The sequence below is a fragment of the Trachypithecus francoisi genome, unplaced genomic scaffold (assembly GCF_009764315.1).
Source record: "Trachypithecus francoisi isolate TF-2019V2 unplaced genomic scaffold, Tfra_2.0 Contig01579, whole genome shotgun sequence".
Taxonomy (NCBI): Eukaryota; Metazoa; Chordata; class Mammalia; order Primates; family Cercopithecidae; genus Trachypithecus; species Trachypithecus francoisi.
Genome location: NW_022681442.1, coordinates 35,217,476 through 35,233,722, shown reverse-complemented (window position 1 = coordinate 35,233,722; position 16,247 = coordinate 35,217,476). Strand labels below are relative to the sequence as shown.

Here is a 16,247-nt window from a genome sequence, read left to right as displayed (position 1 = left end):
CACACCTATAATCCTAGCACTTTGGGAGGCTGAGGCAGATGGATCACCTGAGGTCGGGAGTTTGAGACCAGCTTGATCAACATGGTAAAATCCCGTCTCTACTAAAAATACAAAATTAGCTGGGCATGGTGGCGCATGCCTCCCCAACTACTCGGGAGGCTAAGGCAAGATAATCGCTTGAACCCGGGAGGTGGAGGTTGCAGTGAGCCGAGGTAGTGCCACTGCACACTCCAGCCTGGGCAACAAACGAAACTCTGTTTCAAAAAAAAAAAAAAAAGAATGTTCCAGGCACAGGAGCAGCAAAAGCAAAAGTGAGTAAAAAGTGAGTAAATAAAGGGGATCCACTGTATTTTGAAAAACTAAAAGTAATTCAGTATGGCTAAAACTTTAAATGAAGGGGAAAGAACTAAGAAATGAAGTTGGAGAAGTGAACAGGACCAGTTCTTAGGTTATTAAGACGCTTAACAGCCATGTTATGGAGTTGGGACCTCACCTCAATTAAAATAAGAAGTGTTAAGCAAAGAAATGACATGACACCTTAAAAAGACCACTTTGGCTACCAGGAGGAGAATGGGTTTGAGGGTGGACAAAACAGATGTTGAAGAAACAGCAGAAAAACTATCTAGTGGAACACAGTGCCTGGAGAAGCACAAAGACATGTGGTTCAGAAATACTGGGGACAGGGGTACAAAGGAAAAAGTAGTCACAGGTCAAGTATGGGTGAAGGCACAAAGCATTGTCAGACTGGAACTAAAGAAGAAGTTCCTGAACCGACTTTAATAAACCACAAGTTACAGAGACACACACTCCAACTCCTAAGATACTAATGCCCACAGCATATGCAGAACTCGTAAGTGACAACGAAGAGTTGTTCCATACCTACTTATGTCAGTTGTACCTGTTAGTATAATTAGACTAAATTGAATAAATTAAATGTTACATAAACCAATAAACATCAGAGTAAAAAGGATGTGTGGTGACTATAAAAATTATGTTGAATGCTTTGGAAAGATTTGATAAGGTGAGTCCCTTTAAAAAAGTTGTAAAATTCGATGTGATTGAGATGGCTATAGACTGGGGGACAAATGTACAAATCTAGAAGGATTCTGCACTTAGAATGCTTCAGATAGGACCTTATGTTCTTGCTTCACTTTAAAAAGGATGGAAAACACAGAATCTGTATTACGAATGTCAAAGAAAAAAAAAATGAAAAAATTCCAATGAAGAAAAAGACCGTGGCTCTACATGGAAAAAAAAAAAAAAACAGCGAAGGATGCACATTTACTTGTCTTAAAATATTACGTATGTATCTTTTTAAATAATTCTCTTACATGAGTCATCGTTTTCAATTAACCAACTATCAAATCCAATTACGTCTGTTAAGAAAACTCCTACCATACAGGAAGACAATCCGCAGTGGGGCATCTGGAAACATGTAAGGCTACTTTAAGTTGTCACAATGACTGGTATTTAGTGGACAGGAGCCAAGGGTGTATAGCTGCAATACCTGAGAAAGCCCCATATGGTGAACTGTCTTGCCTAAAATAACCAGAGCATTCCCATCGGGGGCACTGGGACACAGACTAAGAAAAGAAAGGCTTTTTTATTTTGCAATGGTGACAAAGGATGCAGATGTAAAGCACAGTAAGTGGCACAAGGTGGCATACCTCTCACCTCCAATTACATACACACTTCCTAGCACTCCTGCAGGCCTCTATGGAAGGAACCTAGGAAATGACTACGCATCAAAAGATGTCAGGACCTAGACGGACTAGTAGGTAATGGTTTACCTAGTTCCGTAGATCCTCAGAAATATTTTAAAAATACAATAAAACCCAGGAATTCCTTAAATCATGCCTATGATCAAAGGCTGGTCTACCATTCTTTAACACATAGCTTTGATTTCTAAGATTTCCTCTTAGGTGAGGGAGGTCTAGAATACAATACAAAAAGGTATAAACATCACCTGAATATTTAAGAACACAGTCAACAGCTACCTTTATATAGCCTATTAGACCCCTTTCTGGAATCATGGAATTAACAGACTATTAGATATTCTCCCAACTGATGACTTTACATGTTCCCTAACTCCTAAATTGTCTTACTATAATCAAATCCCTCAAAACATAAATACATTATCAAAACTTACATTTCAATAAAGATTGAACCAAAAGGTAAAATTCCGCCCAGGCAAACAATAACTGCAGGCTCCATGAACCTGGAAAATATTAAAATTAATAGTAAACTTCTAGTATGATTTCCATATTACATAAACACTGATAACAGAAAGCAGGTACTTGACACTTAAAATCATCTCTGAAGGATAGAAATAAACCAGTAAAATGAAAAGCCAAAACCAAAAGAGGCACAATATATAGGTGGGACTTCAATTTAGCCATAGGTTATAATCAATATTCTTTCTGCATTAAAGGCTGAAACAAGTACATGAAGAACAAAAATTACTGACACTGGCAAAACTTGAAAAAGTCTCTAAGTGTTCCCTCTGGTTCTACTAGACTTCCATAACTTCTTAGAACTCTATAGGCATTTATTCACAAAAAGCCAAAGGGAAAGAAAGTAAGAGTCGAGAGACCTCCATTTGAAATAATGTTTCCCAAATTGTGGCCTTGTCATCTCTTTGCTCACTCTCTCCTTGGTTCCATAATTTCTTTTCCTAAAAATTATGCAATTAAGGTATTATGAGTTCTTATTTATAATGGCACCAAAGAAATAAAAAATAAAATTCGAAATTCATTCATTCATTCATTCAACAAACATTTACTGACTGTAATTGGTAATTCCCCACCTGGATGCCTTCTCTCATCTCCTATTTCTCTCCTGAAAGCATTGGCTCAAATGTTTTCCCTTTAAAACCTTTGCTGAGTCTCCCAGAAAGAGGTGGGTCCTTCTCTCATTATTCCACTGCCTCTTGAACATATCTCTACCACGGTACTTACCACACTATACTGTAACTGTTCAATTCCAAATACATGTGTGTACATATATATAAAAAACCTCACTAGATTATAAACCATGGCAGGCAGAAGCTACTCATCTAGGTATTTCCAGTGCCTAGCACAATACCTGGCACAAAAAAGATCCTAAACTAATAACTATGAAATCAACAAACTAAAAAACTGAGAAAAAAATTTTAAAATTTGAGAGCTGAAAAAAAACTTAAAAATCACTTAATGTAGTCTTCTTCCATTACTTTACAGGAAGCCAAGACTCACTGAGGTTAAGAGTGATCTGCCCAACGTGACACAGTCAATGAGAGGCAGATCTAGTATTCAGATTTAGGTTCCCATGATTATACTCCCCAAAACAGAGACACACACAAGCCTTCCTATACCTAAATGCAAAGCATCTTTGGTGAGGAAGCTCTCACCAGACCTCCTCTCCTTCACTAGCCCTAGTGACTTAGAGGAACTTTTGTGACTTCTGACTATGATTTCCCTTTAACCTTACCTTTCCTAGTAAGGATACTGATGGGTCCTAACAGTCTAATACTGATTTACAAAAAAAAAAAAAAATTACTTTAAAAAATAAACTACAAAACTTCTAACCAAAGTCTCTCATAAGCACCAATCTAAGGAAAGAAAAAAATGTGGCCAATTCAAACTATAGGAGCTATTTTATTCATCCTCCATTTCTATAAATGTCTACATGCTTCCGGTCTAGAAAGGGCAGAGCAAAATTATCACCTATTTGTATAAGCACCTGAATATGCTATATTTATAATCTGGTAAAATATCTAGGGACAGAGACTTCATATATATATATATATATACACACACACACACCACACACACACACACATATATATATATATATATATATGTACAGTACTAAAATATCTGGAAAGATAGTAAATACTTCAGGTTCTGCAGGTGATAGTATGTCTGACATAACTACTGATCTGCCAGCTCTGATGCTGTACTATAAAAGCAGCCACAGGTAATTCATAAACAAATGGGAACGGCTGAGTTCCAACAAAACTTTATTGACAAAAACAAGCAGCAGACCAGATTTGGCCTGCAAGATTAGTAAAACTGCAGCTTTAGTTCACACCCAACTCTACACCGTAGGAAAGCATTTGACTTAATTGTAAATGGCACGATATTCAGAAAGTGGAATAAGGGTATAATTTATTATTACTCCTAACAGTGTAGGTTAAAGGAAATAGTAAAATGAACTCCTTAGGCTCAAACTTAAGATTGTCATTCTCATAAATACATGCCAATTCTGAAGTTACATGTACACAACAGCCTTAAGAACTTATATATTGTGTGAAACAATCGCATAAGATTTAGCATTCTCTTTACCATTTTTTCTCCGGTATAGGACGAGGCACAGCATTGACACGACAAGGAAAGTTGGGCTGACCTGACAGATTTCGGCCAAGTATTGTACCAACAAGATTTAGAGGAAGAATAACAAAAAAACAGATGCAACAAACGGCCACCTGTAAATTAAATAAAAATGTGTGATTACTCAGAGAACAATAACATTAATAAAAACAAAAGGGACACAATTTAAACACAATTTGATCACAAAAGAAAATGTTTAAGTTCAATATGGGCTAAAATTGTGCAAGAAGTACACTAATGAAAACAGAAAAAGGTGTGCTCTAAAATATTAGAAATAAACTAAATACAAGTTGAACTAGTTCTTATCCAATTTAGTTTACCATTTTTTCCTATTCTCCCACACTATCTCTGCCATAGTCCTTTTTCCTCCTCTTACACTCTCTCAGCTGTCATGCTTTTTAAAACATATTTATCCATTGTCTTTCATTATTATAACCAATTTACTTATCTGGCTACGCTTTTTGAACTCGTAATATGCACTAAGAGCTTTATATGTGTTATTTCTTTATTTTACAGATGAAGGAAAGGGGACTCAGAGAAGGATAAGTAACTTCCCATAATCTCATAGCTAGTGGAGAGCCAGACCAAAATTTCAACTCAAATCTGCCAGCCTCGAAGCCCATGCTCTTTTCTATTCTACACTGCCTTGGAATCCTAATAGAAGTAGATCACTATCTATGTGTTATTAGTAAAATAGTACAAATATTTTTCTGCCTATTAGTAGTGCAAAGTCTAAAATTATAGAGAAGACCATACAGAGATTCTAGAACCAAAGTGGCCAATTAGAAACATTTATTTTTGTGACATTTTTCTTTATAAAATCAGCTCTTTTCCGGCGAACGATCTAATTAAGATCACTTCACTCTGACCTCCTGTAAAATGGAGTAGAACTGAATCACCTCTAAGATCTCTTTAAATTACACATTTTAGGTTATAATAAACAGAAAGTAAAAGTGAGAGAAAAATTGAATGAAACATGTGAAGACACTGATTGAGAGAAATGAAGAGGGTAGGAAATCCATAGTGATTGCACAAGAAGGAAAGATCTCTTTGAACCAATATTAGTAAAAATTCTTCATTAGATCCTTTTGTGTGTGTATGTGTTTTTAAACAAGCCAAAGGGTACTGTCATCTCCTTTTCAGATACAACATAAATGTGTCAGAGTTACAGAGCTCCATAATACCATTTTAAACATCAGACTCAGGAACCCAATTTATCTGTGTTTCAGTTTAGGCCTAAGCCTATGAATAATATGAATTTATGCTCATATTATATTATGTGAAATGTGAAAAATAAGCAGGTGTTTTTAAGATAGTTTAAGTCTTATGTTATGAATTATACATATGTCATAAATATGGGGAGTGATAAATTCCATCTCAATTTTTGCTTTTACTTTCTTAATAACTACAAGACTCATAAACCTTAACACACTGTAATCAAGACCTATGTATTTTTCCCTTAGTTTGCCAGAACTCTAATTTCAAATAAGAATTAAAGACAAAATTATTTCTAGGAAGAAAACATTCCTAGACCATGTAGAATTATATGGTCTAGAAGAATGGTTTTCAAGCTGTTCCAAAGAATTCTCAGGTCCTACTGAAGAGCTTCCGGGATTCCACAAGCATTTGATTTGAATATATTTTTGAAAATAGTTTCTTTTTAAAATACTTTTAATTGTAATAAGATACATACAGATCAAATGAGTTTTATACCAAATATCAGTACACTGGATATCACAGCCAGGTTAACTCATTTTCATGCAAACCTCAGAATAAAGTTTCTCCTGCTTTTCTCTGTGTATATACTGAACTGAATGAATTTTGTCTCTGATTAGGAAGGCTTATAATGTTATATTAGTCTTTTATTCTATCTCCTTCGCCCCCATCCCAATTAAGGCCTGCACATATTTGTTCACTAAAAATTGTATAAGCAAAAGTACTATTATAGCACAATGTGTGTGACACAATTGAGTGGCAGCTAAAGTGAGGGCACATCTTGCCTTCAGTGCACATAACAGTCAATAAAGGAACCTATAGTCTCAAAAAGACATTAGCAATTGCTTAGTATTTGTCAATATTTTCTCTTTTCTTGTCCAACTCTTTAATATATGATTAAAAATGTGAGCAGTTTGTTAGAAATAGTGATTAAGCTGTGAAACCAGTTCCCCACTCCTTTATGATCAAGTTCTGGATGAAGTTACTTGAAAAATACTCCAAGATTACAAGGCAAGCTGTTTTAAAAAAAAAAAATTCACATGGAATGAACTCACTTGTGAAGTAAGAATTTTTCTCAATACTAATAACTAAATAAATTGGGTGCTGAAGATAAGTAATAGCTTACTTTATTCATACCCCTTGATATTAGATTTGTATCCATCACAACTTTACTGCTCTTGTTAAATTTAGAGTGTTAAAAATACTTAATTTACAAAATATACCTATAATAATAAAATCATGCTTGTATCTGTTTTCCATCTGGGCTTCCACATTATTTTGGAACACAATTTAGCAGCTAACAGGGTCTAATATATTGGTGAAAACCCTGGAACTCAAATTAATATGGGACTCTCCTCTATTCCCCTAGTCACTGTTCAGAGGAGAGTGAAAGCAGGCAGTGGGGAGAAGATAGATTTACTCCATGTTGAGGGCCTCCCTTACCTACAACAAGAACAAGTTAGAAACAAGTACTGCCTCTTGGTACTTAATACCCAAAGATCTACATACTGATCACATCTTCTCAATCTCAGACATAAATCAAGAATGTGGCTATTACTTATTCTATCTTTGCTTCCAGACTGGCCTACAGGTCAACATCTCTCATAAACTTAGATGTAAAAAACAAATTTTAGCAAATGTAATCTAACAATATATCAAATAAAGAATATATCATGACAGAGTGAAGTTCATCAAACGAATGCAAGACTGATTAAAGATTAGAAAATTAATGATATTCACCATATTATCAGAATTAAAAAAGAAAAATCACAGATCATCTCAAAAGATGCAGAAAATGCTGCTCTAAGATCCAACACTCATTCAAAATTAAAAAAAAAAAAAACTTGCAGCAAACTGCAAATAGAAGGGAACTTTAACAAGCTGATGAAGGGCATCTACAAAAAAAAAAAAAGCTATTATTTTAATTCACAGCATAAGACTAAATGTCTTCCTTCCAAGATTGGGAACAAAGAAAGGATGTCTGTTCTTCTATTCAAAATTATATGGGAGGTTTTAACCAGTGCAATCAGACAACAAAAAGAAACAACAGACATACAGACCAAAAAAGAGAAGTGAAACTAAACTGTCTTTGTTTAAATAATTTGATAATCTATTTTTTTAAATAACACTATGTACCCACAAAAATTTAAAATAATAAAAAAACTTTTAATCTATGTAAAAAACTAATGTAAAGAAACTAGAATAAGTGAATTTAGCAGGGTTGTAGGATACAAAGCCAGTATCTCGAAAACTGTTTTCCTACATATAGTCAACACTCAAAAACAGGGTATAAACTGTTTAAGTCCACTTATAAGTGGATTTTCTTCTGCTTCTGCCACCCCTGAGACAGCACCCTTGAGACACCCCTCCCTCTTCTTCCTCAGTCTACTCAATGCGAAGATGATGAAAATGAAGATCTTTATTATGATCCACGTCGACTTAAAGAATAGCAAATACATTTTTATCTTCCTTATGATTTTCTCTTTTTCTTTTTAAGAGACAGGGTCTCACTACGTTGTCCAGGCTGAAATGCAGTGCCTACTCACAGGCACGATCATAGAGCACTAGAGCCTCAACTCCTGGGCTTAAGTGATCCTTCTGCCTTAGCCTCCTGAATAGCTGGGATTATAGGCACAAACCACACACCCAGCTAACCTTATGATTTTCTTAATAATATTTTCTTTTCCCTAGCTTACTTTATTGTAAGAATGCAGTATATAATACATATACAAAATACATGTTCATCAGTGAGGCTTCCAGTCAACAGTAGGCTTATTCGTAGTTAAGGTTTTGGGGAGGGTCAAAAGTTACATGCAAATTTTCAGCTGTACGGGCAGGGGGTAAGGGTCAGCACCCCAACCCTCATATTGCCCAAAGGTCAACTGTACTCTCATGTGCAACATAACAATTTTTTTTGGTCAATGATGGACCACATATCTGACATTGGTCCCATAAGATTATAAGACTGTATTTTTACTGTACCTTTTCTATGTTTACAGACACAAACACCACTGTGTTACAACTGCCTACAATATTCAGTACAATAATATGCTGTTCAGGTCTATAGCTTTGTAAGATTAGGCTATAACATACAGACTAGGTGTGTAGGAGGCTATACCATCTAGGTTTGTGTAAGTGCCCTCTGGAATGTTCACACAATGAAAAAATTGTGAACCAACTCATTTCGCAGAACATATCCCTGGCATTAAATGATGCATGACTGTACTAGCAATAAACGATCAGAATTTGAAATTTAAAAATGGCCGGGTGTGGTGGCTCATGCCTGTAATCCCAGCACTCTGGGAGGCCAAGGCAGGCGGATCACCTAAGGTCAGGAGTTCGAGGCTAGCCTGGCCAACATGATGAAAGCCTGTCTCTACAAAAATACAAAAATTAGCCGGCTATGGTGATACGCACCTGTAATCCTAGCTACTAGGGAGGTTGAGGTAGGAGAATCGCTTGAACCCGGGAGGTGGAGGTTGCAGTGAGCCAAGATTGTGCCAATGCACTCCAGCCTGGGCAACAGAGCAAGACTCCGTCTCAAAAAAAAAAAAAAAAAAGAAAGAAAAAAAAAAGAAATTTAAAAAATATCATTCACCAACAGAATAATATGAAATACTTGACAATAAATTCAACAAAAGATGGACAAAACCTGAACACTAAAATCTATGAAACGTTGCTGAGAAAAATTAAATATATCTAAAGAAGTTGAGAGATATCCTGTGCTCATTAATCAAAAGACTCAATAATGTTAAGACGTCAATTCTTCCCAAACTGTGCTACAGATTCAATGTAATCACAATCAAAACCCCAGAAGACTTTTTATAGAAACTGACAAGCTGATTCTAAACTTTATATGGAAATGCAAAGAATATTAGAAAAGCCAAAACAACTTTGAAAAAGAAGAATTGGTTTCAGGACTTATAAAGCTATAGTAATCAAGACAGTGTAGTATGAGCATTAAAAACAAGACAAATTGAAATAGAACAAATCGAAATGAAACAAGAGAAAATTCAGCAATAAAAATCCACACATACATGGTGAATTGGTTATCAACAAAGGTGCCAAGGCAACTCAACAGAGAAAGGATAATCTTTTCAACAAATGGTGCTGGAACAACTGACCAGTCATATATAAAACAAAACAAAACCCCTCTGACCCTTAACTCATACTATACACAAATTAGCCAAAAATGGATCCTAGACCTAAACTTAAGAGCTAAAACTGTAAAATTTCTAGAAGACAACATATAAGGAAAGCCTGGTGATGTCTGGTTTGGCAAAAGACTTCTCAAATGGAATAGAAAAAGTGCAAAGCATAAAATTAAAAAACAACAACAATAAATTAGACTTTAAAATTAGTAACTTTGCTCTTCAAAAAATACTCTTTAGATTATGAAAAGACAACTCACAAAATAGGAGTATATACTTACAAAATACATATAAGACAAAGGACTTGTATTTACAATATGTAAGGAACCCTTATCACTCAATAAAACAATCTATTAAAATAGGCAAAAGATCTGAACATTCATTAAAGAAGATATACAGATGGCAAAAAAAAAAAGGCAAATAAAAAGATCTTCAACATGATTAGTCATTAGGAAATGCTAATTAAAACTGAAAGACACCACTATACACTCACTAGAATAGCTAAAATTAAAAAGACTGACTCTATCAAGTGCTGGCAGTGATGTGGAACAAGTGGAATTTTCACAGAATGCTGATAGAAATGTAAAATGTCAAAACTATTTGAGAAAAGTTTAGCAGTTTCTTGAAAACTTAAACTATCATATGACCCAGCCATTCTACTCCTAGGTATTTATCCAAGAGAAATGAAAATGTAATTCCACAGAAAGACCTGCACATAAATACTCACAGTAACTTGATTTGCAATAGCAAAAAAACCTAGTAAATTACTGGGTAAATGGATAAATTATGGTATATCCATGCAACTGAATACTATTGGGCAATACAAAGAACAAATTATTAAAAATGCCTGTAATCCCAGCACTTTGGGGGGCCAAGATGGGTGGATCATCTGAGGTCAGGAGTTCAAGACCTGTCTAGCCAACATGGTGAACTCTGTTTCTACCAAAAAGACAAAAATTAGCCAGGCATGGTGGTGCTTGCCTGTAGTCCCAGCTACTAGGGAGGCTGAGGCAGGAGGACTGCTTGAACCCCAGGGGCAGAGGTTGCAGCGAGCCAAGAGCACATCACTGCACTCCAGCCTGGGCGACAGAGCAAGACCCAGTCTCAAAATAAATAAATAAATAGATAGATAGATAGATAGATAGACAGATAGATAGATTAATAAAATGCAACATCAATAAATCTCAAAATAACTTTTATGAGTGAAACAAAAAAGAATATATACTGTATGAACTACGATTCAAAGGAAATTCAGCAATGCAAACTACACTATGATATGAGAGAGTCAGCTGGTGGTTACCTAAGAATAGAGAGAAAAAAGAAGAAAAGAAAGGATGAATTACAAAGGTATATAACAAAACTTCTCGACGTGACAAACATCTTTATCTTGAGTGAGGTAATGACTTCAAAAGTGTGTGTCTGTGTGTGTGTGTGTATTAAAATTCATCAAATTGTACACTTTAAATTTATGCAACTTATCACATGTTAATTATACCTCAGTACATCTGTAAAAACACACAAACAGAAAACGGCAAAAAAACATACCCACTGCTCTCACAATTAAGCTAGGATTCCTTTTGACAGAAAGGAAGAAAAGAAAAATGGCCAAATACAAAAACAAAAAACCCATCATCACCACCATCAGCACAACAAAGAAAACTAACTATGGGAGAGTCTTGATTTTCTGTTCTGTAAAATAGGAATAACCACACCACTAGCTCTGCCTATCCCTTTGGGTTCTTCTGAAAACCAGACAAGATAATACATGTGAAAATGCTTTGTAAACTACAAAGTACTATACAAATGCATTATTATTGATCCTTATTATAATTCATCTTCTTAGGTTTGGCACATCATTTCAGTCTGATGAGATCTTTTTAGATGCTGCCTTCATTATTTCATATTACCAGTTCATTATTTTATATTACTAGTTTCTTCCCTAGTCTCACACTCTTTTTCAATTGAATCAGCACACCACCATGTCTCTAAGTTATTAATAATCTTTTGAATAGGTCAGAGACAAGAATATCTGTCACCTTCTACTAAAGGATAGGATGTACATACTATGGCTAATACCTCAATACTCTTATAAGGTAGAACCACTTTCTTCTTTTTCCTCCTGGAAAAGTAAATTTGCCTGTCCAGTTTTACACACCTTTGCTCTCATACAGTTACTCAAACATTACTTAATATAATCTCTCAGTACCTCTAAAAGAAAATTTTTATGAGCAACAAGACTTTCAGCTAAGGCGGCTGGGTACTCACTCCTGTACAATCAACTGCTTTGTGTATCTCAGGCTTCACTTCCCTCTTACCAGGGATCTTTCCTCCTACTTTTTTTGTTTGAGGGTTACATTTTATTTGAAAAATAAAGAGGAAGAATGGGATGGAGACATTCTTTTTTCTTTTTTTACTCTGTTATATCACTGATCCCACATAATGAGCCTTTGATCTTGATATCTTTATAAAATCCTTTTGCTTGCTTTAGTATTTGTGAACAGCTCACCTTAGATGATGAAGTTTTTCTAACATTAGTTTTATAGATCTTTCTTTTTTTTCGAGACGGAGTCTCGCTCTTGTTGCCCAGGCTGGAGCGCAGTGGCGCGATCTTGGATCACTGCAACCTCCACCTCCCAGGTTCAAGCGATTCTCCTGCCTAAGCCTCCCGAGTAGCTGGGATTACAAGTGCCCGCCACCACACCTGGCTAATCTTGTGCTGGGATTATAGGCATAAGCCACTGCGCCCAGCCAATTTTATAAATCTTTCTAGAAAAGAAAGGTGATTAGTTCCCATGCTAGCTTGCCTCTATGAGTTTTAAAACTCTGTAATTTTGTTCTTTGTCCTTTGGAATCCTACAATAAGATCAAAATTTAGGATCTGAGATTTACAGCCCACAAAAGAAAGACTTCATGTCTAAAATCCTTTTCCAGAACATCTTGGCAAATCCTTTCTCATTCCCAAGGAACTCTTACAGGACCAAAATCTCTGGGTATAGCACCTAAATCATTATTGGACAAATTCCCAAAAGAAAAAGTTTTTAGCTTTCCAAAATCAATCTAATTTTTCTTTTTTTTCCTTGAGACAGAGTCTCACTCTGCCGCCCAGGCTGGAGTGCAGTGGCGTGATCTCGGCTCACTGCAACCTCCACCTCCTGGGTTCCAGTGATCAAGCGATTCTCCTGCCTCAGCCTCCCGAGTAGCTGGGTTTACAGGCCTGCACTACCATGCCTGACTAATTTTTGCATTTTCAGTAGAGATGGGGTTTCATCATGTTGGCCAGGTTGATCTCAAACTCCTGACCTCAAGTGATCCGCCTGCCTCAGCCTCCCAATGTGCTGGAATTACAGGCGTGAGCCACCATGCCCGGCCAGTTGTGGAAACTTTCATAGAACAGAGAATTAGAGTGAAGATCACCCAGAAAAAGGGCTCAATAGCCAAGAGATCAAAGGAATGGGGGATAGAAAGAGATAAGGCCTGGGGAAGAGCACTTAGGAGGATCTGAAGACTCTGATTCTCAAATTAAGGTATTCAGTTAGTAGCGGCACCTGGTTTCTCAAACACCTGGTACCTATGGTCTGGGAGCCTTTTGGCTAACAGATCCATCCCCAGATCCCAGGAACTGGAATCAGGTAAACACTACAGATTGGGTTTAAAGCAGGACAGACTAATTAGCTTAAAAGAAAGCCCTGAGCATTAAAATTTTTAAATCCCCAAGTGATTCTAATCTGTGCCCAGGGTTGAGAATCACTGAGTTTATGAGAATATGTAACCATTTCCTTCAGAATGTCAACAAGTCAAAACAACTAAAACCACAAACTTAAGTAGTTCAAGTACTTAATGAAGACCTGGGTGAAACATTCACCTCAAGTTCTTCAAGCTCATGTTCAAAACAAGTTTTCACACTCTTAAGCGGAGAAAAGGAGACCCTAAAGCACACATCGGGTTAAAACATGAGGCCAGGAGAATGCCCTTCCCCCAGTATTCCTTCATTAGAATGCAGATTAAGAACATAATATTGTAGGAGCCTGCCAAGTACCAACAGTCTTTTTATTCACTAAAGATCAATTTTATAAACTTTCTCTGGCTCAGCACAGACTTTAAATATTATATTCTAATAATTTGTAATTATTACATTATCTAAAGGCAAATTACATTGAATATTAACGTCTAAAACTCCATTTACAAAGTGGTAAAAATTTACAATTTTAGCGAGACAAAGTAACTTTGAAATACCAGTTTCACCAATACCAAATTCAAAACTTTCTGATAAAAATTTTAACAGAATCAGAATTTTAATTTTTAAAGCACTATGAAAATAACCAATTCAGCAGATGATCTCTGAGAAGTAACCTGACTCACTCTATGTACTTTCTGATGGCCTGCAACTACCATAAAGCAAATTCTTTCCCGGTCTGATATAATTAATTACCTTTCCCTTTTCTGACCATTATCACTTACTTTGGCTTGAAAAAAAAATTTTCCATTTTGAAGCAAGTTTCAAAATATTCCTAACTAAAAGATATTACAGATTTAATAAAAATGTATAATATTCAATGTGTCTTTGAAAAAAATTGGACTATAAAACAAAGTCACCTGAAATTTTTGTGAAACTCTTTGTTACCTCCCATATAATAGAAAGAAAACCCAAACAAGATTAAAACAGAGATTGTGGGCTCTAGTGGCAGTTCTACCATTAACTGTCTGTATGACCGTGACTAAGTTATTGGGCCTCTGTTAAAAGCAGTAACCACCCTGCAACTTGCATTGGCATACAGATGTATGAACATGTATGCACAAGTGTACATTAAGCCTTCACTCTAGTCTAGGCCTAAAATTCTGTTTCTAGTAAAAAGGTAACACCAAGATTTGGGAGACTGTGGGTTAACTCATTTTATGTGTTCTAGTTTTAATATATTTAAATAATTCAAAGCATTTCCAAGCCTGTGCTTATAGGTAAGATATGTGAACACATTTTAACATCTATAGCAACGTATATTATTGACATAAATGCTTAGTGAGGATTTTTTTGTTTGTTTTTTTTTTCTTTTGAGACGTAGTCTCGCTCTGTCACCCAGGCTGGAGTGCAGTGGCGCGATCTTGGCTCACTGCGACCTCCACTGCAAACTGCACCTGGGTGCATGCCACTCTTCTGCCTCAGCCTCCCGAGTAGCTGGGACCACAGGCGCCCACCACCACGCCCAGCTAATTTTTTTTGTATTTTTAGTAAGGACAGGGTTTCACTGTGTTAGCCAAGATGGTCTCAATCTCCTGACCTCATGATCTGCCCACCTTGGCCTCCCAAAGTGCTGGGATTACAGGCGGGAGCCACCGTGCCTGGCCAGTGCTCTCTTTTAAAGTCAGCCTTTCACTTTACAGGCTTACAGAATCAAGAAAAAATAAAAAGCCAACTATAGGTTTAAACTTAACCAAAATTTTATGGAGGCTAACAACAACAGTATTTTCCTCATCTAACTTTCCAGGACTGGGCAGGAACTGACTGAAACTATTAAAACATCTAATAAGACGTATTTTGGAGGGACAGTAGGTCTATTAGAATGTGTATACTTTTTCAGTTTAAAAGTAAGATTCAAGCAACTCACCATTGTTCCAAAAGGAATGGCTCTTGAAGCATGGTAATAAATGGCTATGAAATTGATGAAGAAGGCAGTGCCACACACCATAGCTGGGATAAGGAATGCCCCAATAAACATCTGCTTTATCCATCTCCTTCCTGAAAAGAAAGGAAACTATGAGAGTTTAACATAATTATTTAGTACCAAATTATTTGTTTGAAATTTTAATATAAAGATCATGAAATTTAACATCTTAATAATTGTTTCAAAACAATAGCTAACAAATACCACAGCTTTTCTTTTTTTTTTTTTTTTTTTTTTTTTTTGAGACGGAGTCTTGCTCTGTCGCCCGGTCTGGAGTGCAGTGGCCGGATCTCAGCTCACTGCAAGCTCCGCCTCCCGGGTTTACGCCATTCTCCTGCCTCAGCCTCCCGAGTAGCTGGGACCACAGGCGCCCGCCACCTCGCCCGGCTAGTTTTTTTTTGTATTTTTAGTAGAGACGGGGTTTCACCGTGTTAGCCAGGATGGTCTCGATCTCCTGACCTCGTGATCCGCCCGTCTCGGCCTCCCAAAGTGCTGGGATTACAGGCTTGAGCCACCGCGCCCGGCCAGCTTTTCAAGTATGTATAGTGAAATCACAGCTTCTGAAGTGGGTGCACTGGAAAAGAGCAATGACCTGCAGTAAATATTCCGACGTTTTGTCTTGACTCTGCCCCTGAACTGCTGTGAACTTTCATAAGCCACTCTATCTCTCTAGGCTACAAGTTGGCCTAGAAAGGGGTTTTTATTATTGGTTTAAAATAAACTGACCAAAAAGAAAGAGAAAGGGGCTTTTAAACTATTTCTTGGAGTTCTGGAGCTTCTTGGCATGCCCATGAAGTCACTGGTGAAGAAAAATCCCAGATCCCCTTACCCATGCTTCAACCAGAACAATTATG

General features: G+C 36.5%; 1 protein-coding gene across 1 annotated transcript in view; it reads right to left on the bottom strand.

Moving 5' to 3' along the window:
* TM9SF3 (transmembrane 9 superfamily member 3) overlaps positions 1-16,247 on the bottom strand; it is a 72,610-nt gene that overhangs the window by 11,860 nt on the left and 44,503 nt on the right. The window contains exons 9-11 of the mRNA XM_033187328.1: positions 15,337-15,467; positions 4,326-4,465; positions 2,150-2,218 (exon numbers count right to left, since the gene is read on the bottom strand). Of these exons, the coding sequence (XP_033043219.1) occupies positions 2,150-2,218; positions 4,326-4,465; positions 15,337-15,467 (340 nt within the window). The remainder of the gene's footprint in view (positions 1-2,149; positions 2,219-4,325; positions 4,466-15,336; positions 15,468-16,247) is intronic.